Source organism: Platalea leucorodia (assembly GCF_965183815.1).
Source record: "Platalea leucorodia genome assembly, chromosome: 5".
Classification (NCBI taxonomy): domain Eukaryota; kingdom Metazoa; phylum Chordata; class Aves; order Pelecaniformes; family Threskiornithidae; genus Platalea; species Platalea leucorodia.
The window spans coordinates 83951169-83976456 of NC_138827.1; the positions used below are offsets into that span (position 1 = coordinate 83951169).

The window sequence follows — 25288 nt, forward strand, 5'->3', positions numbered from 1 at the left end:
TTAATTAAAAACTGAAGACGATGAGCAAGAAAATAGAAGCACAGAAATGAAACGCTTTTCCCAGGTCACAGAGCAATGGAGTTGGGAAGATGTCCTAAAACTCCTTCCTCTCAGAGCACAGGCTGTCTGCTGGACGGTGGTAGCCCTAGACAAAACCTGTCCAACTTCAGGTAAACGCACAGAGCTTTTTTTGCACACTCACAACTTGCCCTGTGACTCTGTCTCGTTGGCCTCCCTCTTGTTAGGGCAGAGCTCACGCCTGTGGGAATGAGCTCCTGCCACGGCGAGCAGAGCAGCCTGGGTTTTGGTTCCTCTTCCTGAGTTTTGCCCAGTCTCTGAAGACTCTGGCATGGAAAGGCTGACCCACATCTGCCAGCAGACCAGCCAGCATTTTTATTTTAACGCTCTTTTTGCATCAGTAACTTAATTGACACAGAAGTCAACCATGAGTGCTTATGCATGAGCACCATTTGGGCCTGATGCATTTGTTGTATTTCTTATCATTTTTTCCTTTTTCTTTAAACCAAATGCACCATCTGCTTGTTGCTCTGGACATATGTTATACATCTAAACATTTTTGAAAGGAGGAAGTAAATTGCATGGCCTGTCAGTGATATTCTTTTTGGTGTGGCTGCAAATAAACAAAGACCAAACATTACAACTTTTGTTGCTTAAAGAATTACAATTTGGGCCCTTTATGCATCCACTGTTGCTGTGTGTATGGAGCACAGTGGGATATGTAACGCTCAGGTTCATAAAAGTTAGTCAAATTCATGTCAAGAAGTACATAAAGTTCTTATTACCAAATTAAACCGACTTTGCACAGTTTAAAAGTGAGAACTATGAACAATATGGAAGAACTAAGCTTAGGAAAAACGAGATGAGCTACTGGAGAGAAAAATTCAATTGTCACTCTAATGGACCTTGCCCATTTAGTTCTGAAGACTTCTAAGATGAGAGTTGACAAAGCACTAGAAAAGGTAATTTTCTGTTGATAGCAAATTAACTTGCAAATGGTGCACAGCATAAATGCCATTTAAAAGTGCCGTTATCTTGGTTTTATTCCTTTATGGTATTTTCACATTGAAAACTCCTGTGCACTCTATTCGTAATATCTGCCAGTAACTGAGATTTTTAACAGATTTGGGGGGTGGGAGGGGAGGACACCAGATGAGGTTTTCATTGTGATTACACAGTAACGCACCACAGACCGTAAGTCTTTCTGGATTTTTATTTGGCAATGCGGAAGGGACTATAATTACAAACAGCACAACAGCCGTTTGTTAGCTTTGCTCCTTTTCAGCATCAATAGAATAATTTACTCCAAGGTGGCTTTTAAGAAAGTGGAATTTCAGTGATACAAAATAATTATTGCAAAATGTGCTTTTTTCATTATGCTGGCCCCTCGTGCACATTTTTTGTTAGAACAAATGAGAACAAAGATCTTTTTCTGCACGCTATATCTCAGGACATTCATACAGATAGTAAGTGGTCTACTCCTGCTTTCTATTAAAGTTTTTCAAATGTCATGTGTCACAGTTCCCCTTTAACAGATGATACTGAATAGATACACAAAAATGTGGTGCTTACACTCTGTAAAAACTAGCAGGATTTGTACGCATGTTCAAATTAAACTTACAAAGTAGTTGGTTGAGATGATTTCACAAACGTGCATGATTGAACGTCATCCCCATTAGCAATTGAACTGCTTTCTGTTTCATTGAAATGTCTATTTTTATAAAGATGATCTGGGTGTTTAAAGACCATCTTGTGCCAAGTGAGAGTGTGAATTATACCTGTACGTGGATAACAGGAGGGCACATTTACGCAGGGCTTGGACTGTGAGCTACTTTGAGGAAAAGGGCTGGGTTCCCAAAATTTCCATCTTGTATTTGTGGCCGCTGTTCTGCTTTCTACCTCTTCTGCCTCATACCAGCTGCGCAGCACTGACAAGTAAGCCACCAAATGACGAACACACCACCACGGGCCCGAGAGCCAAACAGGCAGCCTTACGCCGGCACAAGCTGCTGGCAAAGGAGACCCGAAAGCACCACCTCCTAAAGAGCAGCAGCGGCCGCCGGCCTGAACGGCGCGGGGTGAGCGCTGCCAACAGCCCCCCGGCACCGGCACAGGGTGCTGGGAAAGGGCCACAGCAGCCAGCACGGACAGCCAGAACAACCCGCAACGCCAGGGCACCACAGCCCCGGCAGGGCTGGGTCCGTCCCCCTCCTCTGCGAGCAAGAAACCGCCAGCAGCCAGGGAGAGAGCGGCTCTCTGGACCCCGGCCCAAGCACTCGCCACACAACAAGAAGCTTGCTGCGGGCAACAGCCAGCCCTCCCCTCTTCCAGCCCGGGGACTCCCTCTGCATCTCCCCTCTTTCTGCAACCAGGGCTTCGCCTACCACACAGATTCAGCATCCTTATACCCCGCACCAGGCTCACCTTGCGGGACGAGCTCTGCTTCTAAGCACTTAAGCACAGGCCTTCCTCCACATGCCTTTGCTGCCAGAGGACAACCAGCTAAGACGCAGCCCTCCCAGGGGAGCTGGGAGGAGAAGGCTCCTGGGTTAAATCCTGCTCTGCCCACGGGCACACCCTGACGAGGCACAACGGGGGACAGCTGCGCTTCCCCTCACCCAGCTCGGTGCTGCGGAAGCAAGACAGGTAAGCTGCTCCTATGAATGCATCTGCTCCGTGACCAGCCTTGCAAGAACCATGCCCAACGCCTCACCCCTTACAGAACCAGGTGAGTTTCTATTGTTGAGTTGCATGGGATTTTCTGGTGCTTGGTTTTACAGAAGAGACGCGTTTGGGTTGGTAATCCTGAGACATCACAGCGTTTCGGGGAAGGCCTGAGGCATCTGCTGTGCTGGGGGCAGCGGCTGGGGGCTGCGGGAGGCCATGGACGGGTCCCTGGGTGCAGCGTTAGGAGGAGCCGGAGCCGGGCTCCCCATGGCCGGCTGTGCTCTGCACCAGCCGGGCTGCCCAAGCCGTGGGGCAGCGGGGAGTAGCGCAAGCCTGGCAACAACCAGGAATCACCCAACATCATAACGCGTTTGCACCTGGCTGCATCCAGACCTAAACACCGGTGCAGAGTCCAGGCACGCTGTGCGCTGGCGTCCTCCCTGCTGGGGTTTAACAAACAGGGTGCCCGGCGCGCAGCCGTGCTCGCAGCGCAGCACTTCGCGGGCGGGCGGAGAGAAGGGACTTCTACTTGCAAGCGCGTTCTCAGCAACCGCCTCTGTTGACGGTGGCACGGGGCCAAAGTGTATAGCCAACAACGGTAGCATTAGGAATCGCTGGTAAAACGTGGACAAGCGCTTAGCAAATTTGCAATCCACAGATTTAGGAGCTTAGATTTTACAGTGGGGGGCTGGAATTCATGTGTAGAGGGATTTGCTTAAATGCCCCAGGGGAGCGTGTCCTCTGGAAGTCAGTGCACAGAGGAATGATGCAACGTACAGCCTATGTATGGCAAGGCTGTGTGTTTTAGAACAAGGTGTAAATAAACAGTTGCAGTTCACAGTCAAACTGGTTTAATAATTATATATGTGTGCTTGTGATATAACGTCCCAGGGGCTGTGATTTTGTTTATAACTGATTTTATGATTACTGTGTAGGTGCTGATTATAAATTTACCGGTCCAAAGCCTAACTCTAACACCAACTGGCACGAAACTGTTTCATATTAAAAAAAAAAAAAAAAATTAGAACATGCAAACTTGAATGAACTATTAGAGAAATACTGGGCTGGAGGCCAGGGGGGACTGCACATCACACTGACAGAGTGGTAAGACAGAATTAGCATGGGGGTGGGAGAGCACCATTAGTCGGCCAGCGCCTTGGGTGGTTATTCGCTGCAACCAGAGTCATAAATGAATTCGTGCATGTTGCCTTGGTCGTGCTGGACCTGCAGCAGTGCATTTTTGTTGTCATGATAGTGATGTGTTTCATGACAGTGATGTGTTAGGTGAAGCAAGCGGAGTTTGAAATCCAATGGCTGCAAACGAGTGAGACGGGCTAGATAGTGCCTGCTTTAATCCCTGGTGACTGGGGCTGGCCTCTGTGTTTGCCACCAAGAAAAAAAATTCAGCTGTGGTTATTGGCAGCCCAGCCGGCAGCGAGGGGGGAGATGCCGCGCCAGACCCTGATGTGACCCCGGTGTTTCGTCACGAGAGGGCTGTTCAGGGGCGATGTAGAGGCCGAGCAGCCTGTGTTTGGCTTTGGCAGCTGCCTCCACCCAAGCGACCGGTAGCTGCCTGTGTGTGACTTCAGGCTTCCCAAGCAGAAAGGAGGCAGAGAGGGCCTGCTTTTGGAAGTACACAGAAAGGAGCGTAACAGCCGAGGAAAGAAGCAACTGCTGAAGTAAGCAGAGGCAGTTCCAGCCTCAAATAAAGACCTGGAAAGACTACGCAAGGTGATAAGGATGGAGAAACTGAAAATCTGTGAACAGCTGGAGATGAAATTGCATAGACCTATCTCCAGGGTCCCAAGGCTCTCAAGAGCATCAGACCATGGGATAATGTATGAGAGCATAGTAATGGGGATTACGCATCATTGCTTGGGTTCCGTACCTGTGTACGCATTGAGGGAACTTTTTACTGCTAGAGGAGAGTCTGGCTGTGTTGCCGACAGCGCAGCTGTCCTCTAGCCAGATTTACCACTGTGGTGACCCATGCTCTTGGTGAACACCATGCTGGGTCATGCTGCTGTAAGAGAAGCACAGCTGGCAGCTTATTTGAGCTGGAAGTGATTTTCTGCTATTAGTGACTTCGGAGGCGCTGAAGGGATGGAGCTGATCCTGCAGACTGGGACTTTGGAGAGGATTCGTTCCTTGCTCTGCCTTCACCACAGTAACTGTCTCAGAACCAGCCCCATGAACTCGCACGGGACATCTCCCACCGACCAAAGGTGCGACCCAGCCCCAGAGTGAGCAGCAGAAGCTGGAAACAAACCTTCCCCGTTGTAGTGGCAAATTATTGCCTATAATTCGCCACAAATGCAAAATTCGCTCCAGAGAGGAAGGGCTGTTGTCTCCTCATGCTGTTGATGCCTACTTTTCACTTACAAGTTCTGAGTGTTAGTTCTCTGAGTAAACATCTTAACACGAGCACACAACGTCTGTCAGTGAATACAGCTTGTGCAATCCAATAATTTATTAAACTTTCCTCTTGTAAAGCCAGTTACAAATTAAAAAAGACAGCAGAAGGAATTCCGTAATAGAAATGAGCAAAATTACAACAAGTAGTAATGGGAGTTACATTCCCAAGTGGGTTCAAGCTGCCTGCAGCAACCCAAGAGCCAGAACACAGAGACAGTGCAGAGTTAGGACAGGGATAATCAAGGCTATTCCAATACATACAGAGATCTAGTCCGTGTGCGGACCAATACAAAGTGTTATTTCTCAGGTTGCCTCTACATTCCTGTTCTCTCTCACTTGTGACCTGCTCATCTTTTTAGTTTTTGTGACAAAAAGGGGATGCTTGTAGGATCCTTCAGTAAAGGTATTTAAGGCAAAACTCCAGTTGAACGTATGATACACAGTAATGGCTATCCTCTTAGGCTGGTTGTGCGGCAAGTGGACAGTGTTTGCACATGCTGCAGTGCAGTGGAAATGAGAGAAAAGCACGGATTACGTACACTGTGTTTTTTCTTGTACTGTCAACCTCAAAGCCAGAGTGTTCTGCAACACAGTGTTAGTGACATGGCACAATGGGACGATGAACTGGAACAGAACCTGTTGCATACTGACTCCTAGTTTTCTTTTCTATGAAATAGAAATTTCATAGCTACCAGGCCTTAGCTGCCACTTCTTCAGAAATGGAGACATCTGATTCTAACCGTGGAATAAGGCCCATGTTACATACAGCTCTTCAGTTTCATTAAGAAACTGGATGGGCCTTTGCATTCTGGGATCCCGAGACTAGGCAAGGTTCATCGGGAATGGCTAGCCACCAGGTTTCTTGATTGCTAATGCAACCAATTTATGACATGACTGATATTGAATATTGTTTTAAACAATGAAATCAAGTTTCTGAAGTCAAGAGACTGAAGATGACTGTCATCTTTCACTGAGAAGAAAAAAAATATTCTGCTTCTTCTAATTGCAAGTAGCTATAAAAATCTCCAAGAAGCAGTTGTTTTGGCAAAACAGCATTGTTTTCAAGTTTTGCTGATGACTAGGGACCTAGAGGACAGTGGAAGGGAATTTGGGGATTCAGTGACAGGAGCAGTTCCAGTTAGAATTTGGAGGAGGATGAAGGGTTTGGCATCTGCTTACAGTAGTACAGAAGTGAAATTCTTGCCTATAACCATTTATCTAGGCACCTATTCACTCAGTAGAAAACAGTTCACTTAAAGTCCAGGGATCCCAGTCATCCTAAAATCCCATACGGAGAAAGAAGGAACTTAAAGCAGGCAGGCTGCTCACCATAAAAACCCCTGACCTCTATCTAAAACCCGGCGTTGGTGAAGAACAGCTCTTCTGGAAACACAACTAAATCCATCTCGCCTCCTGGGCTGCCTAGGTGAAAGGCAATCATTCATTTTTAGGCAACAGGTGCTGCCTGGAATGTAGCCAGGATGGCACCTGATGATCTGTTTCCGTGGTGCTCGTCCCAGAGATTTCCTCCTACGTTGGAGTATTTAGAATTTTAACTTAAAGTGCCACTTTTTACAGTCGTGTACCTGTGAACTTCTATTGGAAGGTAAGGAATCACCTCGGGGGTTTTTTGTTTAATGCTCTTTCACGTAGGGCTGGACCTCTTAGTTGGACCACTTGGCTTCAATTATACAAAGGCATTTTCTTTTAAAACCAGATCAGATCATTAGTATATCCTGAAGAAAAAACCCACAGTGAGTTATATTTTAGAGTCGCTTGCAAAATAAATAAAAAACAAATATTCTTTTAGCAGACCATGCTGCGATCCCATGATCCCAGCTGTTTGCGTGTTGGAAATTCATACGGAAGCTTAGGTTTGCCTCCTGTAGTGCAGAAACTGTTCTTGTGAATTTTTCTGCCAGTATGACAGGTAATGGTGAAAGCAGCAGAGAGGACAGGCAGGAGAAGGAGGATGCTTCTGACGTTGCTTCTTTAAGGTACTTTGTTCATCAAACAAGCAAGGGGAAAAACAAGTTTTGGGCCATTAATATTTAACAACGGTTGTTGCTGTTTAATGTCTTTGGGCAGAGGTGCAAATCCTATGGTACTGTAGATGTCACTTCAGTTTTTAAATAGTCAGTCAAGTGGAGTTCTTAAAAAACATCTTTGCTACACTTGTGCTGGCAAGTTGCAAACACCAATCATTAAACAACTGCCTCTCTCCCGTGGCAGTTCATTCATATCACCTAGTCCAGATGCTAGCACGACTGTCCACACTGGTGGCCGATTTGACGCTGCAGCGTTTCTTCACAATCATGTTGATGTATGCTTTCATGATCTTTATTATCTCGCCCACCTAGAGAGACAACACAATAACAGAAGGTAAGCACATTAAAAACCTAATTCCATTGAGGCATACCAGACATTTTGCAGGAAAAGGTTCCCCTTGTCCAAAGTCACAGCACTATAAATTTTGCATGTAACGCTAAATGTCAACACGACAGTAAGGAAAGAAATGCCTGACAAGTTTGTGCTCTGTTGTAGCGACACTTAAAAAGCTAGCAGCTCAAAGAAAAACAACTTTAATGCTACTAAACTTTTTTTTTTGGAGTTTGTGAACTCCCCATTCATATACTAGAAGGTAATGAAACAAACTGAGCACACTCCTGAACACCCAAAATTTGAAATTCCCAGTGCATTGGAAGACCATTCAACCTCCTTCGCTTTCTAACCAGCATCATTTTTTTTTTCTGTTTATCCATGTATTCAAGAAGAGGTACCATGGCACCTTAGGCTTAAGCTCCCTTCATCTTTTCCCTTGGCTGTCCAGTCCATTCAGCAGCAGTTCTCACATATAAACTTGTCTAGACCATGGAAATTAGAGCTTTACTGAAGTGCTAGTAAAACTGCACATACAACAAGTCTTGTGCTTTCATGTACCTGGGATGTTTCAAAGAACATTTCTCTCTCATCCACTGTAATTTTGAAGGTGTTAGGCTGCGGTGCTCCGAAGAAAACAATGTGCTCGTACTGGAACGTTTCTAGCGGTTTAGGATCCCCTCGTTTGTAGATGGACACATTCTCTGTGCTGACTCCAAGCCAAAGATCGTTTGGAAATCCGCCCTCCTTGCACTGCAGAAAGGGAAACATGAAATTTTGCATAAATGCAGTGGAGGATCAAATCATCTTTGATTCAAGGAAAAGCCCTCCATTTCTGACTCTTATAGGACATTTCAACTCTTCACCCCAATCGAAAAAATAGGATGTCTGCAGAAGAAATCTTGTAGGCACTTCTGCTGCAAAAATTTAGAAGTGACATGGCTGTGAGTCAAATACTATTTGAATAATAAACAATTGTAATACCTAGGAGCTCTCATCAGATTTTAAAGTGATTTAGGAAGTCAATATTCCACTTATTATTTTACAGATAATATAGTGAGTGTAAGCAACTTGCCATGGTAATCCACCTAGGCAGCAACAAAGCTGATAGAACTGGAGCTGTGGATTCCTGCTCTAGCAGGCTAAGGGCAGTGGTCTGCGCCAGTCTGAGCAGTTTCTGTTGTACTGCTGCAGAACAGGATTGCACTTTTTGCCAGTAAGGACAACAGAGCTTCGTTTTACTTTTGCTTTCACTAGCCATCACTTTCTTAAGCCCAGAAAAATTTCCCAAATTCTACTGCTCCTCTGATGAAGTGGGCATCTGTTGTCTCCCTCCATTTACCAGGACGCACCAGCTTGCTTGCTCTGTGCTCTCTGCATCACACCTCTTTGGGTATGTGGTACTGCAGGCTTACCCTAAGCTTACTAAGGCAAAAGGCAGCCAGTTCCAGAAATTCCCTTCTGCTGCTGAGCAATGTAACGCACACAGCTGTATCTGTTCTCCAGACTGATACCTCTCCTTGGCAGCAGTTACCTGAGTTTATACAACGCTCACCTCAACATCGAAGAGGGTTGATCCGTAACCCGGCCACTCCTTTACAATGGACATGTATTTCACCATGGCCTGATGCTGAGAGAGTCCTTGCAGCTTGGTCCATTTCTGTGCTATGCTTGCCCGAGCAGCTGAAAGCTCTTCCTTTACCCACATCTCCATCATCTGCTCCTCTTCTACCTTCTGCTTCTTTACAGAGCCTGTCTTGAAGCCACGTTTCAATGTCCCTTCAAGGAAGCTGGTCCGTCTCCTCTCCAGAGTGTGACTGGTAGTGCCGCTGCTCTTTGTTGAGTGCAGTATTTTGGATTTTAGTCTGTTAACTGGGTAGATTCCATCCAGAGTCCAACTTATTTTAGAATAATCTCCATGAAGGTACTGCAGCCGGAGAGCTGCTAGGCGCTGCAGAGTGTCCTCTGGTGCAGGAAAGTGACCATCTATGAGGCTTTCATGAGCCTACAAACAAACAAGAAGTCCCCCAAACTCATTAGAAAGCAGAAGCACACTTTCTTCACAGCTGGGTCCAAGTACGGATTCCTATGGCATCTGCCCATCCCAGCAGGAAGGCCAGTCCCAGAAGGAAAGACATCATTCAGGAGGTCAGAGCAGACGTTATAATAAAGAAGTTAAAGTCTGCAACTGGTTGATGTAGGGGGGAACACCTCTTTTCTGCAAGCCTGGACAGACCAGAGATCCCTGAGGGGCCTCTATCCTGTACTGAAAGTCCTACAGTGAGGACTTTTTGGGTCTGGAACATGTGGGAGAGACCAGAATTGAGGCAATTTGTTTTGTGCTGTACCAGCTGCAGCTCCTCTGTGGAGATTATATTCAACACCAGAGAGCCAGACTCAAGACTCTCAACCTCAGTCTCATTGCACACCAGCACCTCCCAGCTCCTCCTCTTTCGCCTGATGTCTCCCCCAGTCTTCCTGCTTCCCTTTGCCTGTTTTTCTGTGAAATGTATTTATGGGTTTTTTTGCTACATTCATCTAATGTCTGGATAACATCTACTCTCCTACTGGTACTTCTCTTCCACCACTCTCTGCTAGTGACAGCTGTGTAGACTGAAAGCCTTGTCAACAGGGATTTTGGCACAACTGAGTTTCCACAAAGTACTGTGATGTCTTGTTCCTGACCATTTCCTAGACATTCTGTAGTTAACAATACTCAATTTTCATTTCAAGAAAGCCCTCTTGGGGAACCACTGTCTGTGTGATGTACATGCCATCCATTTGACTGTCAGTGAGTTTCAGTCTTCATGACGCTGACCCCCTTTAACATGTGTTAATTAATTTTCAACAGCTATAATTTTCTGAGGCAAGATCAAAGTGCTCATTAGAAGTAAGAAAGATGGGATGAACCATACAGCTGAGTACTCCAGTCGGTTTAGTTTTGCATCCCTAATTGCAAGGTTATTTCATACCAGTGTGATCTCTGGCCTAACCAGCATCATTGTGCTATGGAGTATAGTGACTTAAAAAAAGATTACTCAGCAGATAAATATTGTCAACTACATTCTCTTTACCTTTTTCTGTAGTACTCTTCTAGTGCCTCTCTGTTAATCAAAAGAAATTGCCCAAAAGATAGGGTTTTTTAGTCAATTCCTGTAACACCCCAAGGATGTGCTGTCCTTGTAAGCTGATGGCTAGATTTTCCAAGTTTTTTTGAAGCCCTTGTTCATTTTTCTTGCTTTTGTTCTAATATTCCTATTCCCTAGAGAACTTTGCAGTATATTTGCTTGGTGGATTCCAGGCAAAAATCCAACACACTAAATTCTTCTGTTCAAACCAGCATTCCCACTTCTAATACAAAGGTAAGCCAGTTTTCTGTAGACTCTTGTGTGCTTCTGCCACCCTGGAAACCAAATCGTTCTCCCAGAGAGAGCTTACCTGCTCAAACATGAAGGCAAACTCCACCCCATCTTTGGGAACATTCTCAATATCCAAGAAGCAATAAAGCTTGAAATACAGCTGCCACTGTCCTTCCTCCTCCTCTTCTTCAGAGCCAGCAAGTCTGTAAGATAGGAAAGAGAGTGAGAGGGGAAAGAACCAGTAACCAGAAGCAGCACGGTACTGGGATGTCCACAGTGCAACTCACAATGTGAAGGTACCCCTGGATTTCTGAAACAGAGAGCATACAGAACTACCTGATTTACCAGGATAATCTCAGTGCAGCAGACTTTTCTGATAACTTCGATTTTTGTCTTCTGAGTCACACAAAGTTTGGATTCAGAAGGACTCAAAGTTCTTACCAGATATACTTGGTCAAAAATTAGATCAATGGTTCTAGATAAATGCAAGAGTTGGGGGCAGGACACTAAGTATTCCCCATTTTCAAGATACTGTTTCCATGTAATCTTGTGACTCTGAAAAGCATCAGCCTTGCCACCATTTGGAACAAGTTTGTCTTTAGAACAGATAGATATAAAATAGACAACGGCATTGCCAGCTTCTTTCACAATTTATTGCTTTCTTTGTGTGTCTGGCCACAAAATCACAGTCCACAGTAAGAAATTAGAGCTGCATTTCTATGCTCAAATCTTTGCTCTCTCTTCTGATATAGCTATTATGATGTAAATACACAAGATCATTATCAGACTTAAGTAAACCTTCCCTGAGCTCTGCTAGTAAACCATTACTCTTTGATAAAGGCACTACTAATTTTGTCCTGACAAGCCTGATGAAGAATGCTTCTTTGTCACCGAAATAGATGTGAACATGGTTTTCCACACAGTGAGAAAGAGCACTTGAACCTTACCAAAGGGAAGTTCAAACCAGAGCGAATGTTGAATCACTGTGGCTGCTTTGGATAAAACTACCTGACTGCACTATCACTTAAACCATCCAACTAGGAGTTAAAGATTTTATGCAACATTCTTCTACCTCTCAAACTTGGCCAAGATATCAGCCACAATCACCCGACTCTCAACAGCACGGTCCACCTGCTGATTATGTTCAAAGAGCGCAAACATATTACGGCTGTCCTCCATTGCTAAACCTCGGATCAGCTTTTCAACCACCTGCAAAATCAGAGAGACAGATCACAGAGCAGGTATTACACACACTTTCACAACAAAGAATCAGTACCTCTTCAGGACACTCATCATTTCATAGACCTCCATCACATTTCTCCCTCGGTTATCTCGTTTTCAGATTAAAGAATTCTAACCCTAAAAGATCATTCCCTGCAAGGAAGCCATTACTTGTATTTGATCATCCTCGCTGTTCTTCTCTGAACCTTTTCAATCTCCACTACCCTTCTGGAGATGGGGAAATTAGAACTTGATGCCGACACATAATGGATTTAGATGTCATGATGATATTGTTGGTTCCTCTAGTAACAGTTTCACTCTTTACTACTATTTTTACCTCTGTTTAGCACTAATGTTTTCACAGACATGCCTACTATAACCTGGAATATTGCTTCTGACCTGCTAACAATTAAGTTACTGGTAGAATATCCCTTCCAGAAGGATTACATTATGAACTGGAATTTCAACTTGTCCAGAAAACTGTGTTTAGCAAGTCTGCAGAATTATTACCTTTCCGACGGGCAGAATGCCAAAAGTGTTTAGATTTTGCAACGCAATTGCTAAGTGATATTCTACAACCCAGGCATAGGCCTTGTATAATTCTGAACCCGCAGAGTAAGTTGAGCTTTCCCTACAGACTTTGCAGATACAGCAAAAAAAGTTTTAATTAAAACAAAAATAATGAGAAATTGGAGATGAATGGGAAAAAGGAGTCCCTTCAACAAACCCAATATCCAGACACAGGTATGTTGACATGTGTTTAATGCTACTGATGCATTACCTCCCCAGCGCTTGTGTGGGAATTGATGGTTATTTTACAGGAGCCACCGCCATGGCAGTACACTGTTGTGGTCATTTCTTCACGGGTGAGAAGAGCTTGTATTTCCTCCTGGGAGGGCACGAACTCCCTCGTCTTTGTTCTCTTCAGGGAATCACTTATGAATTGCGCATACCTGTCTATTTCTGAGCCTGGAAAGAGGTCTTTTACCCTAATTGTAAAGAGAAGCAAAAAAACCCATTACACAGTGAACCGGAAAGCACGCACGTGACCATATAACTTGGACTACTGTACGTAAAGAGCTCAGTAGAGATAGTGATGTCAAGTGCAACCACAGGAAGAATGAGCCTGCTTATTTCCTAAACCACACAACCTGCTGTTACTCGTCACTCCAAAGTCACTTCAGCAGCATTTCTCAGCACTGTATGAAATAAGCAGTTCAAATTTTCAGGAGTGTAGTACCAGCTGAAGATAGCAGGATTGACTATATCAACTTACAAAATTGAGATTAAAAACTATGAAATCAAACGTAAACTTTTTTCATTTATTCTTAATTTTTTTTTATTTGCTGGCTGGGCTTGAGCCACTTTTACCGTATTTTTCAGAATCAAGAAGGTAGAAAGTAGATGCTTGTACATGGTTCTCTTCCCTCCAAGGCCAGCAGTTCTAAGTATAACATGATCTGCAACTCCAGTGATAAAAACATGAAATGGCAACATGAAGTATTCCTCAGTATCTCTTAGAACCAGGCCCTGGATGTAGCTATTTGGTGTATTGGCACAAATTTCACCTCACTCTGTCCTAGCTTGGAAGGAATCAAATAGATTTTATGGATCTTTCTCATCATTAATGAACAGAGTGAGACTACATGGCTGCAGCTCAGCCCCAACGCAGACTGCTTTGGAAAGCTGCATTAGATCCTGAACATGAATCGGCAAGAAATGTAAATGATTTAGTTCATGAAAATTGGAGGTTAAAGCAGATTAGAAAAACAAATTGTAAGCATTATATGCTTAGTTAAGCAAACGAATATTGAAAAATTATAAATTGGGTTTACAGTGTATCTACTACTCCGCAGTACACATTTTGACTGCGGCAGCTGCAAGGTAGTACATATTTCAATGAATATGAAAGTACAGTCCTCACCTTTCCTGCAAGTTGAGAATGTTTATATGGACATTAGTAAGCAGTAGGTAGATACAGTTTCAGTGTATTCTGTTTGGGTAGTGTTACTTTCCACATCCTTTTGACACAACAGATAGGTAGCAAGGAGGGAGTTTGAATACAACAGAACAACTGGTAGCAAGAGTTGTGCACAAAGGCAGGAGGCTGCGACACCACAGGAAGATGTTTGTCCAGGAGGAGGGCGGGACAGGTTAACTACAACAGGCAGTGGAAGACAAGCAGAGAGGCTGCAAATGAAAAGGACAGAGGCTGCAAATGAAAAGGACGCGTACCTTCGAAGGTGGAACTTGAGGTAGCGAAGGATCCCTCTACTGGGCAGAAAAGTGCAGCTCATACATGACATCAGCTGCCAGTGGTGCAGGTTCCCAGTACTGTTGGGATGTGGCATGTGATTAGTTTGTTTGATGAGCTGACAGTAGACTTCGTCACGAAGGGGCTTTAAATCATGGCAGGTCTGCAGAATGCCTTGGATAATGGGTATGGGGTCAGACACCGTCTCGATTTCCTGAAGGGAGTTAAAGATCTTCACTGCTTCATCCTGTAAGCTGCTGTAACCCTTCTCTTGTTGCACTGGGGAACGATCACAAAGGTGACAAGAGGTAAGCATCTCCCTCATTTTCTGCTGGCCCAGCAACACGACAAGCGACTGTACTAGTCTGTCACAGAAGAACAGCAACCTGAGCATTAGCTCATCTGAACTTAAATTTATACTCAAAATTCATTAATGCTTCCCCTTTAAATGTGCAAATGCAGTTTTAATTAGTATTTGCCAACATCTAACTTGCCACCACTGCAAATCCATTTTTGGATATACTATGCAGAAAAGCAGATTAATGTTTTTAAGGGGAACTAGCATTGAAATCTAGTTCAGGCTTCAGCGTCTGCAGATGAGGCACCAAGAGACAGCTTGTGGCACCTCACCTGCAGACAGAGGTGAAGGGGTGGCAGAAAGTCATCTCTGTGTAAACAGTCTCCTCACCTGAGAGCAGCTATAAAGCAGAGGGTCACTAATGCAGTTAAGGCTTTAGGGGCCTGAATGCAGACACGGAAGCCTGGCTTACGTACTTCCAAAATTCTATGTTGTGCCCGTATTAGTTTTGACCCCTGAGCCAACACAGAATTTTGGCAAATTGCTGTGCCACGGATGCAGCTTTTACCTATTGTTCACATTTGAAATGCCAGCACCAACACTGGTTACATCTTTTAAGCACCTAAATGTCTGTTTTGAATTGCTCAGAAGTATGTAATACTACCATACTGCTGCAGGCTTGCATTCTCCTTTGCACACCTCTGGGGCTGTAGGTCTTTCTGAATCTTCTATACAGCCATTGCTTCCCCAGTGGCCATGCATTAATTGTATGATACAAATACACAGCCCTGTAGCAATAAGTTCCACAGTGTAAGTACCTGCTCCATCATTTTTTCTGTATTTCAGAACTTATTTTTTCTGTGCTTTTAATCTACCACTTAATTTCATCCTTGTATCATGAGATACAGTGAGCAGTTACTCCCCTTTCACTTTCTCCATGACAGCTCTAAAAACTTCTTTTTGAGGCTGAAGAGTCCTGCTCTATTTAGTCTCTTAATTGTAGGCAAGTCTTTCTATGCCTTTGATCATCTTTGGGTAGGTTTTTACTTCTCCTGTATCTTTGTTAATATGTGGAAGGCCAAGCTGCATCCCGTATTCAAGATGCAGGTGCATGATACATCAATACAGCCGCACAGAGACTTTCTTTTTCCTTTTCTAAGCTTTCAAAACCTTGCATTAGCTGTTTTGTTTCTGTGCTCAGCACAAGAGTTGACGTTTTCATAAAGCTATGTAAATTTGTGTTCACTTTCCTAAGCAAAACTGGATCACTCAGACCCATTACTGCCTATGTGGCAGACTGTTTTTCCCATATACATTGCTTTGCATATCCAGATTGAAATTAGTTTCTGAAAAGATTTTGTGGCCCAGTCATTCCATGCTAGAGATTCTTCTATAGGCCTTGAGCAGCAGCTTTCAGTTTTCGTATGCCAGTCTGGAATTGTCAGCAAACCACTTTGGTTTTCTGGTGGCCTATCAAACAGTCTAGCTCTTTCATGTTCCTGAAGCATCTGAAGAAAGGATTAATTTAGTCTGGTTTTACAGCAGCTTCTGTATGAATGCTATCCCACTGCCGGTTGCATGATGTAATCCTGTTGTAGGGTTTGCACTGGAGCCATTCGCAACCCAGCTGCGGCTCAAGGATGACAGGCTGCACCTCCCCTGGATGGATGATAAACTATCTGCCCCCACTTACTTACTTTAAGATTCAGTGTTCCTAAGATACGAGGCAGCGGACACAGAATACAGTCTGAGTAGAGAAAGCGACTGCTCCCTCTCTCTGAACCCTGTGGGCTATACTGCCCCAAACAGACTTCCCCTCCATAGAAAGAGCTTACAGAGCACTTTCGTGGTGCTCAGGCTCCACACTGATCCTCAAAATGTGAGCAGATTCTGTCACATGGGTAAAATACTTACAGTTGACACTAACATCTCCATACGGTAGCGGGAGCAATGGGGAATGCAACGGGTGCTGGGTATATCGCAAGATTGGGTTCCTCCTGTATGTCTGTTCGACTACTTCAAAGTTGGTGCTGTTTTCCTGAAAAAAAAAAAAAAAAAGAAAAAAATTATCCTCAAATGGGGATAGTCTTTCGCAGGATGTCCTTACACATTTAGGTTCAGGCTCAACCACCTTTATCTAAGTTTGTGGAGGTCCATAAAGGGACTAGGTGACCAAAACATAACTCACATATAAAAGTTACTCTGTATATTATTTCTGAAAGTTACACATAAGAATAGCTGTGCTGGGTCATACCAAAGGTCATCAAGCACAAGATCTTGCCTTCAAACGTGGCTTGCAGCTGATACCTAATGCAGGCATGTAACAGGCATGTATGGCACGATTCCTCCCTGGTATATCCTTCAAACTTTCAACAGTAAATGGTTAATGGACTTTCTGACCACAGATCCACCATGTTCGGTATGTAATAATGAGCCTGTCCTCCCTGAATTTGTCTGGTTATACTAGGTATGTTTACAGGATGGACAACCAAAATGCACATGGTGTGCAAAATCTGGGCCGGTCACTATCATACACACCAGCATCACAGTCTTCCACATTTTATCCTATATTCCTTCCCTAACAATACTTAACACTCCATTTGTCCTTGAACCCTGAGCTGAAGTTTTCCAAGGTTCTCCACAACCACTCCCAGCTCTTTCTTCCTGAATAGTTACTATCTAATTGTACCTAGTTTAGAGCTCCTCACAATGTGTATGTTTACGCACACATATCTGTGTATGCTTTGGTCTGTCTTCTAGTATGATTCTGAATTCAATTTGCCAGAGTTTCTGGAAAGAAGCCTTTTCAAAAATTATTATTTTCTTTCCACCCTTTACTCTGCTATTTAGCCACACAAGCCTAAGGTATGAAGAGGACTTTAGGGTACAGCAAAGTCATATGGCTGGTAGGAATGGAAATTTTTTTATTTGTGTCCAGAGGATGCTTAGGGAGAAGAAAGGACGCAGCGGAGATGTGCAAATGCTTAATGGTGTAATCCTGCATGCAATTTGTAGTTACACAGTAGTTGTAGCCTAAACTTATGCAGATCAGTTAACATGCTAATTCAAAATAAAATTCACATTAAGATTTGATTATTTAGTTGCACAATCATTTCGAGTTCTAAGAAATAATTTATTTTTCTTTTTTCCTCTAAGACAGCACCTCCATTTCTTGCCAGATTCTCAGCAATGGCTGGGTAAGGCCAGCAGTGATGTGGCTGCTCCCAGTTCACTTGGGAATGAGCACAATGCCACCTACCCTGATGTCACGAATTAGTTGCTGTGTAGGTGTTTCTATGGGAACTTTGCTGTCAATGACACCTTGAATGGCGGAGGCCCAGCGCATAGCTTCATTCAACAGCTTCGTGTACAGTCTGTAGGAGTGCTTTCGCCCATGGACAATGATGTTCCAATAGCCTGTGGAGACATGAAGAAGCTGGAAGGTGAAACTTGCTTCCACATTATCTTCTCTTTTTGTCTGTGACACGTGGCTGAGAAAAACTCTTCCTGCTTTGATAGCCACATATGGTGTGTCCGGTTAAAACTCACATCCCCCATTTCCAAACCGTATTTATCACCAGGAAGGTCCCAATCCGGGTGCTGGCACAAAGACAGCTTTCCAAGATACAAGTATCTCACAGTGTTAACATGAATACTTCCTTGCCGACCAGGCAGCTCACTTTCACAGACAGGGTTTGGGCTACACTGTGCTATTAATCACTCAGAAAATGACCACTCTATACACAGCACCCAGTCAGATTGCCAAATCAATTCTCATAACTTTTAAAAATAATATGTTTGACATAAACCGAGACAACAGGTCAGGATGATGACAATTCACTCTGCCAAAGGCAGCCCTAGACATCTGTTGAGATCAAAAACATGGACGATTTCTTGCGAGTGAGCAGAATAAATTTCCTCTCACTTTACTACATGCTTCCAGTCTGCTTCCAGCCCTTTTTAAAAATATCCCAAGTTACTCCAGTATTCAAAAGTCCAGTATTTCAAATCTTGTTCTAAGCTTCACCTTAATATTCATAATAGGGGTGAATTTATTCACCCCTATCAATGGGATTCAGCCCTCGGCTCATAATCCCAGTTCCATCCCAAACTTATCAGGCACGCAATGGAGGATCATGCCAGATCCTGCCTTCCCAGAACTGCATCACGCCGCACAGAAAGTAAACATAGGCCCTTGTCATCTTTTGGTTCTAACAAGTTGAGTGATGCTACAAAAAAGACTTACAGTGTATGCCATTGCTGTTATTTAAGAGAATAACATTGACCCCAGAGACAAATGTAGGTCATGCTACAAAGTGACAGTTATTTATGGAGATGTACTGATAATTACAGTGTTAATCGTTATTTACATTTCAACTTCAAGAACTCATACCCCTTTCCCAAATTAGGGAAAAACTCAAATGGTGACACTACTCAGTGAAAAAACATCAGCACTGTGTATCTCTGTCGAGCGTGAGGGAATTAGCGTCACTTGCACACTATTCTCTGGCCCTTTGCAAGTCTGTTACGGTCTCTGTGGGGAAAGATGTTTTGCAGCCAGACACAGAGCCTCAGATAACATCAAGACCACCCCTCAACATGGCACACCACGACATTCCTGCACTGTCCCCTCTTCAGGCAACTCCACACACGGAGGGTCTGCTCATGACCGCTTTCATCCTCTCACCTGTGTCTTTGAAGACTCTCTCATCGGGCTGCACTACAGAGCAGAGGCTATTGAGCACAAGCGTGCCAAGCTTGGCAGCTGTGCGCTCAGATGACTTGTAGTAATCGAGGGCAGTGTTTGTCAGAACAAACCAGCGTTTCTTCATCTTCAGAGAGGACATCTTGTTGCTGCTCTGAACCTCTTTATGAAGCCAGCCTAGCGCAGGAACACAAACATGTCAATGGTTGTCTTTCACCACCACAGCAGTCCTGTCTCTTGCCTGGTGGCTCTCTAACACTGGGACCAGAACTCCACCTCTCTGCAAAAGGCTCATGCTGGGACCTACCAGCTCTGCTTTACTGGCTATAGCAGTATCCTCCACAGTCACTGCAAGAAATTAGCCCAAAATTTTCCACAGAGCTGTTCCATCCTTCAGCCCTACTTATTTTTTTATCAATGACCTATGGTTTAGTTTGCCATCACCATAAGGGCATCCTCTATTCAGGATGCTTCCCTCACAAGTCACAAACTTCTGAATAAATAATTTACAATTCATTCTTCCAAAGAGATGGCAAATGCCTATCCAAACCTCGATGGAAGAGGTTTGGTGATACATGTCTTCTAGTAGAAAGATCTCTAAGCATTACATGCATCTCTTCCTCCCACAGTCAGGAAAAATAATTTCTCTCTCATTTTAGATTCCTCAAAAAAGAAAAAAAAGAAAAAAGAAAAGAAAATTCAATACTATAAAAGAAAAAATGACAGTCTGCATTGCTAAAACTGTCAAAAAGACAATTTTCTATTCAGAGCTGTAAAAAGCAATGTCCACCCACAAGGCACAAAGTTCAAAGAATGTGGGACTGAGCCCAGAGGTTCCATATAAAGAAAAAGAGACGGACCTTCCTGAATACATGCCTTCATGGCTACACCACAGTCACACAGATATCTTACTGTGAAGTGCAGAGCATACATTGACTTTGCAAAGGAGCATTCCTTTTTTTCTTTAACTAATGAACAATATGAGATAAAAGGAACTGTTGCCTTGCAATTAAGTATTTTTAATTTAAGGTACTCAAACTGTTGTCTGATAATATACTTTATATCACTCAATCTCCTTGAAATGTTTAAGACTAGGATGGAAGGCTTGTGCCACTGTTTGGTGACCCTTTTCTTCCTGTCCTCCTGCCTTGCCATGACCACCCTCAGACCTTTATTCCCTCACAGATACTTTCTGGAAGATGTAAGGCAATTTGTTCATGCACTTGCTTTCCACAGACTGGATCAGGAGTGTCTCTGTATGTTTAAGACCATGTGATGAGCTGAAAGTACTAAGGAAATTTAAAAATATTTGAAACAAACGGGGGAATATTTTGTAATATGTGTGTGATCACTACTCATGCATCAGCTCCTCCATCTCTAACTAAGCTCTAGCTAGAGACATCATAATTTAAATCTTTTGCTTAGCCTCAGAGAATTATTCTCACCTCACTATGTCTACCAGAACCAGGTTAGTTTGTTTAGCTGAGGAGAGCAGCAATCCCACAAAGATCTCTCTCCCTCCCTCTCTACATGACAGGTGTCAGAAGGAACAGAGCTTTCTGAAAACAAAAGCTGCAGTGTCATGTTATAGTCAGTCTAAGCCAGCTGCTCCTAAACAGCAGCCATGCTCCCTCCTATTCCCTGATGGCATTTGCTGGACATGTTGAAATAGGCTCTGGAACTAACATCAGAAAACCAAACGTATAAAGAAGTACTTATTTTTTTCCAGCTGTAGCTTTCTGAATCCACCTGACAGGGAATCAGATAAGATCCAGAGCCCGCACAACACAGGACGTGGCAAGCAGCGGACAGGAAGGTGGAGGGGGGCAGAGAATGACTGTTTTTGGGGAGCAGCTAAATCCTAGATTGGATTAGCTACAATCAAACCTCCCCCTCGGATTATAAATGGAAGATGAGTTTCACATGTAATTGCATGCATTTCCTTTTACCTCTCACAAGGAATTCCTGGCCATCGACCTTAGATTCGCCTTTTGGTTTCTGCAGCAGGGAGATCCAGTGATGCATCTCCTCAGGGGTGTCGCTGTTGCAGTGAATCACTCGATTTGCTGTGATGATCACAAAAGAATTTGGTCTGCCGGAAAATAAAAGCATTAGAATTGGTCATAACCATACAAATATCTCAACTCACAGCACACCCAAAGCCATGTCCTCTACCTTCCCATAAAAAAATGCAGAAAAGATCCTCTGAATACAAACTGCAGAGAAGTGTAGAAACACTTAAAAGCATCTCCCGTGCAGCTTGTCTGCAAACCGATGAATGCAGAGACCAGATAAATGGAATTAAACATCTTTCAAAAGCTATTTCCAAAGACTAGAAAACATTAATTAGCTAATGACCATAATGACCAGCTGTAAAATGTCCTGGGTTCATAAGCAAATGACTTTGTGTTACCTTCTGATTGGACTGAGCTAGTGCTAGTACCACTTGGCTGAGCTAGTACAGCCAGTCTCCTCGTACTTATTAAAACCAGTGATGCAGTAGCAAATGTAGGTCCCAGCAGGGTCAGCTAAAATGGGTTTCAGATTGGTTTTTAAAAGAATGAGCTGATCCTGACAAAACAGGAAAAACTGTTATATTGCTCGTAGATGAATTTGCCCTTCTCTTGCAACAGATAAATGTGTCCTACCAAAAGAATATTCACAATTCTGCACAGAATCGATGCTTTACAGGAAAATGGGGAAAAAAAAAAAAAAAAGACCAGTTCTAAGAGGACAGACTCAGAAAGCTTTGAAGCAAACACGGATTTCTATGAGAAAAAAAGAGAAATTGAAAAGTAGAATGCAAGTATGAAGCAAAAGGTAAAAGGTGCAAATCAAGCCACTGCATAAACCTATGGAATATAAAAATAAGCTGCATAAAAACCTTGGTTGAAAAATAAGCATTCTCCTCAGAATTTGTTTAACATTGATTCAAACAGTGGTACTCTAGAAGAGCATATCTCAGCAGGTGCATGAACAAATTTTGACTCTTCAGCTTACTACTTGTGCCTAGTTTTTTACTGGGACACAGACTAACTATGAGGAGTCCAGGCTGAGAACTGGCTAAAATATTTTGATCAACAAAATCTTAGTTTGCTACTGAGATATGCATTGTCTAAGCTAGTAACCCCAAAGTCCTGTCAACCTGCATGAGGAAAAAAACCAGACCACAGAGGTAAATAACTTAATAGCTAACATTTTACTTCAGCGCTGTAGTGAGAAGCTTTGCCCTGGCTGAACCTGTTAACACTGTAGGAAATAATTAAATGTTAACGTAAACTGATATGAAATGTCCCATAATCTCTTCTCTGAAACTAACCAATCCGTGAACTAAAGGTCCGTGCTCTGTTGCATTGCAAAGATTTCAAGAAGAGCACAGATTTTTAAATTCATCCATTATTCTTCCACAATGCTGTTTTTTTTCCTAAATTTACAAGATAAACTCGAAATTACGCTGTTGAAAAACTGGAAGTGCTGCTTTTGCTGGACATTTTTTTTTTTCAGTGTTAATAATAGGTAAGACTATAATTTCCTGACATTGAGATTATGCTGTTCCCACTTTTAAGATGGAACGGAGTATCTGAACTTTCACTCAAAGAAAATACACTTGTGAACTTCATGCCTGTGAAGTAACATAGCTTGAAACAACCTGAAGACTTCAGTTGAGTTTATTTGTTTGAAGATCAATTCTTAGGAGTTTAAACAAATGCAAACCCCAAACAAAACCTGGACCTACCCAGAAAAATATGTCTGAGAGTTTCCAATCTAAGAGATGATGAGATTGCTGTACCTACCTATCAGGATTGTCTGAGGCACAGACAGAGTCAATAAGCCCAACATCCAGGGTTCCCTGTACAGTGAGAGAGACACAGATAACAGGAATTGCTTGCATCTTAAATTACAGACATTCTCCTTCATGAATAGGACTGGAACTGAACACATTCTTCTGAATTCCAATAGCTTGAGTAGAAATGAACATATGAGAAAGGCATGAGTGAGTCATCTTTGCTCCCTAAACAGCATGAGAAGATGTGCAAGGGCTCCACAGGACTGGACAAAAAAAGAGCTACAAATTTCCAGAGATCATTATGAAGGTCTAAAATAACCTCTGCCTCCACTTCTCAGTACTAGCAACACACATAAATACTCTATTCTTCCCACTGTGTGTCTTCTGTCTGGAATAACTGTGACTCAGACTAGTCCCATAATCCCATCCAAAGACATTTTATCTGCATGAGGCAGCCCCCCTCTCTCCTCCAAACCAAAGAGGAGAGCCATTGGTGATCAAGCTGAGCCACCCACCACAACCACTATGTTCCCCACTGCTTACCATCTTTTGTATCAGCGTTGCCGTTTCTTTATAATAATCGTCCACCTTTCTTATACTGCACATGAACTACAGCACTGCAAGTGCTGGAGAAACATGCATAAAATAGTTAAACACAGAGGGCTCTAAGCATGCCCACAGACTGGTTGCACAGTAACTTACCACAGCATTCTTTGGATTGGCCTGTTCATCTTGCATTTCCCTCAGCTGCTGTGCTGTAGCGCTGTGTACTCGGCTCAGGACATTAAACCAACCACTGGCAATCGAAACAGACTCAAAGTTAAGATTTGGGTAGTGAAGCTAGCTCTAGAATATGACCAAGGAACCTGGAAAGCTGCCTGTGGGAAAATGTCTTCATTCACAATTTCCTGAGGACTATGCTACAAAATATCTCTTGGGCTGATCGCACCAGACTCTAATGTCTTCCTTCCTCCTTATTTATCCATGAAAATTCTGTGCATGTTCTCCAATCCACTGACAGCTGCTCCCGCAAAATCCAGTTTTCTACTTGCTATTCAAGGAACTGGAAGCAGGCAGTGGCCTCACCAGGGAGCACACGTCAGCAGACTGAGGAGGGCATACAGCAGTTGTAAAGACTGGGTCAGCTGGGAATCTTCCTGGACTAGAGTCCTAGAGATGCCTGGGAGCCTTCTTAACTAGTCTCTGATCTGCTCATAAACTTGAAAGTCATATGGCTGTCAATTAATCACGTGGTTTTTGTAAGTTAATTTGGAGTTATTTGTCTGTGAAAGGGCTTCTCCTTACAGACATATCTGGAGGCTAATCTCTGTTGCAGAACAAGCAGATTCTTATCTGCAGCTTCCAGTGAGATCAGCAAACATTGAGACTTCATGGAGGATTCTCAAATTGGATACTCTACAACATCTGCTAATCTGCCCTTTGCTAGCGCAAGTGTTGGTGCTTTCTTCTCCCTCAGAACAGAGACTGATATAGCACTGACAGAGGCCACACTTGGTTTACACTTGCCCTAGCAATTCTGCAGTGCTATCTTAGGGCACGCCTACTCCAGCCGGTGGAAGGTCCGGGTTAGGAAGTTACTGTTTCTTCAGCTACTGCCCCTTGAATTTGCCTGTTTCTTGTTCCTGTGGCCGTTCTTTAGTCTATTTCTGTTAATTTATTTGTGTCCAAACACTTTCCTCCTTACTACCCCTACACCCAAATGAAATAACAACAGACCCTAAATAACTTCACAGAATCAGATTAAAGTAGATCAGAGAAACAGTTACACTGGCTGGGCTGAGAGAGCAGAAGCCTTGCTAAGAGTGGGAAAAGTGGGAAGACATGAGCATCTAGGCACAGTAACCTCTTAACTTGGCTTTGCATAGCCAAAACAGGTTGTCCAACCTGCCCTTAAACAACTGATTCCCACTGCCTGGCCAGGACGGCAAGAAGGAAGGACATGAGTCATTTGTTTGCCTTGCACTGGGAAGATTTTATCAGATGACACTACAGACTCTGATAAGCTGCAGCCTTTTCTCTGTCTCCTGGATAAAACCCAGCTGCTCTCGCAATCATTTACAGACAACATGAATAGACTTTTTGTTTGATTCAAGATTCCATTTAATAAATAAATCAGCTATTAGATGTTCCAGTTTATATTAAGGTTTTGTGTGTCTCCTGAAGT

At 43.4% G+C, this 25288-nt stretch overlaps 1 protein-coding gene across 1 annotated transcript in view; it reads right to left on the minus strand.

Annotated features, from left to right (window-relative positions):
* Positions 1–5147: 5147 nt before the first annotated feature.
* Positions 5148–25288, minus strand: part of LOC309590352 (unconventional myosin-X-like) — a gene marked incomplete at its 5' end in the record, with an annotated part of 96801 nt that continues 76660 nt past the window's right edge. The window contains 13 exons of the mRNA XM_082311471.1: positions 5148–7456; positions 8041–8232; positions 9035–9484; positions 10918–11041; positions 11911–12047; positions 12841–13048; positions 14295–14592; positions 16526–16649; positions 17871–18028; positions 19299–19493; positions 21266–21408; positions 23111–23166; positions 23806–23899. Of these exons, the coding sequence (XP_082167597.1) occupies positions 7343–7456; positions 8041–8232; positions 9035–9484; positions 10918–11041; positions 11911–12047; positions 12841–13048; positions 14295–14592; positions 16526–16649; positions 17871–18028; positions 19299–19493; positions 21266–21408; positions 23111–23166; positions 23806–23899 (2293 nt within the window). The 3' untranslated portion in view covers positions 5148–7342. The remainder of the gene's footprint in view (positions 7457–8040; positions 8233–9034; positions 9485–10917; positions 11042–11910; positions 12048–12840; positions 13049–14294; positions 14593–16525; positions 16650–17870; positions 18029–19298; positions 19494–21265; positions 21409–23110; positions 23167–23805; positions 23900–25288) is intronic.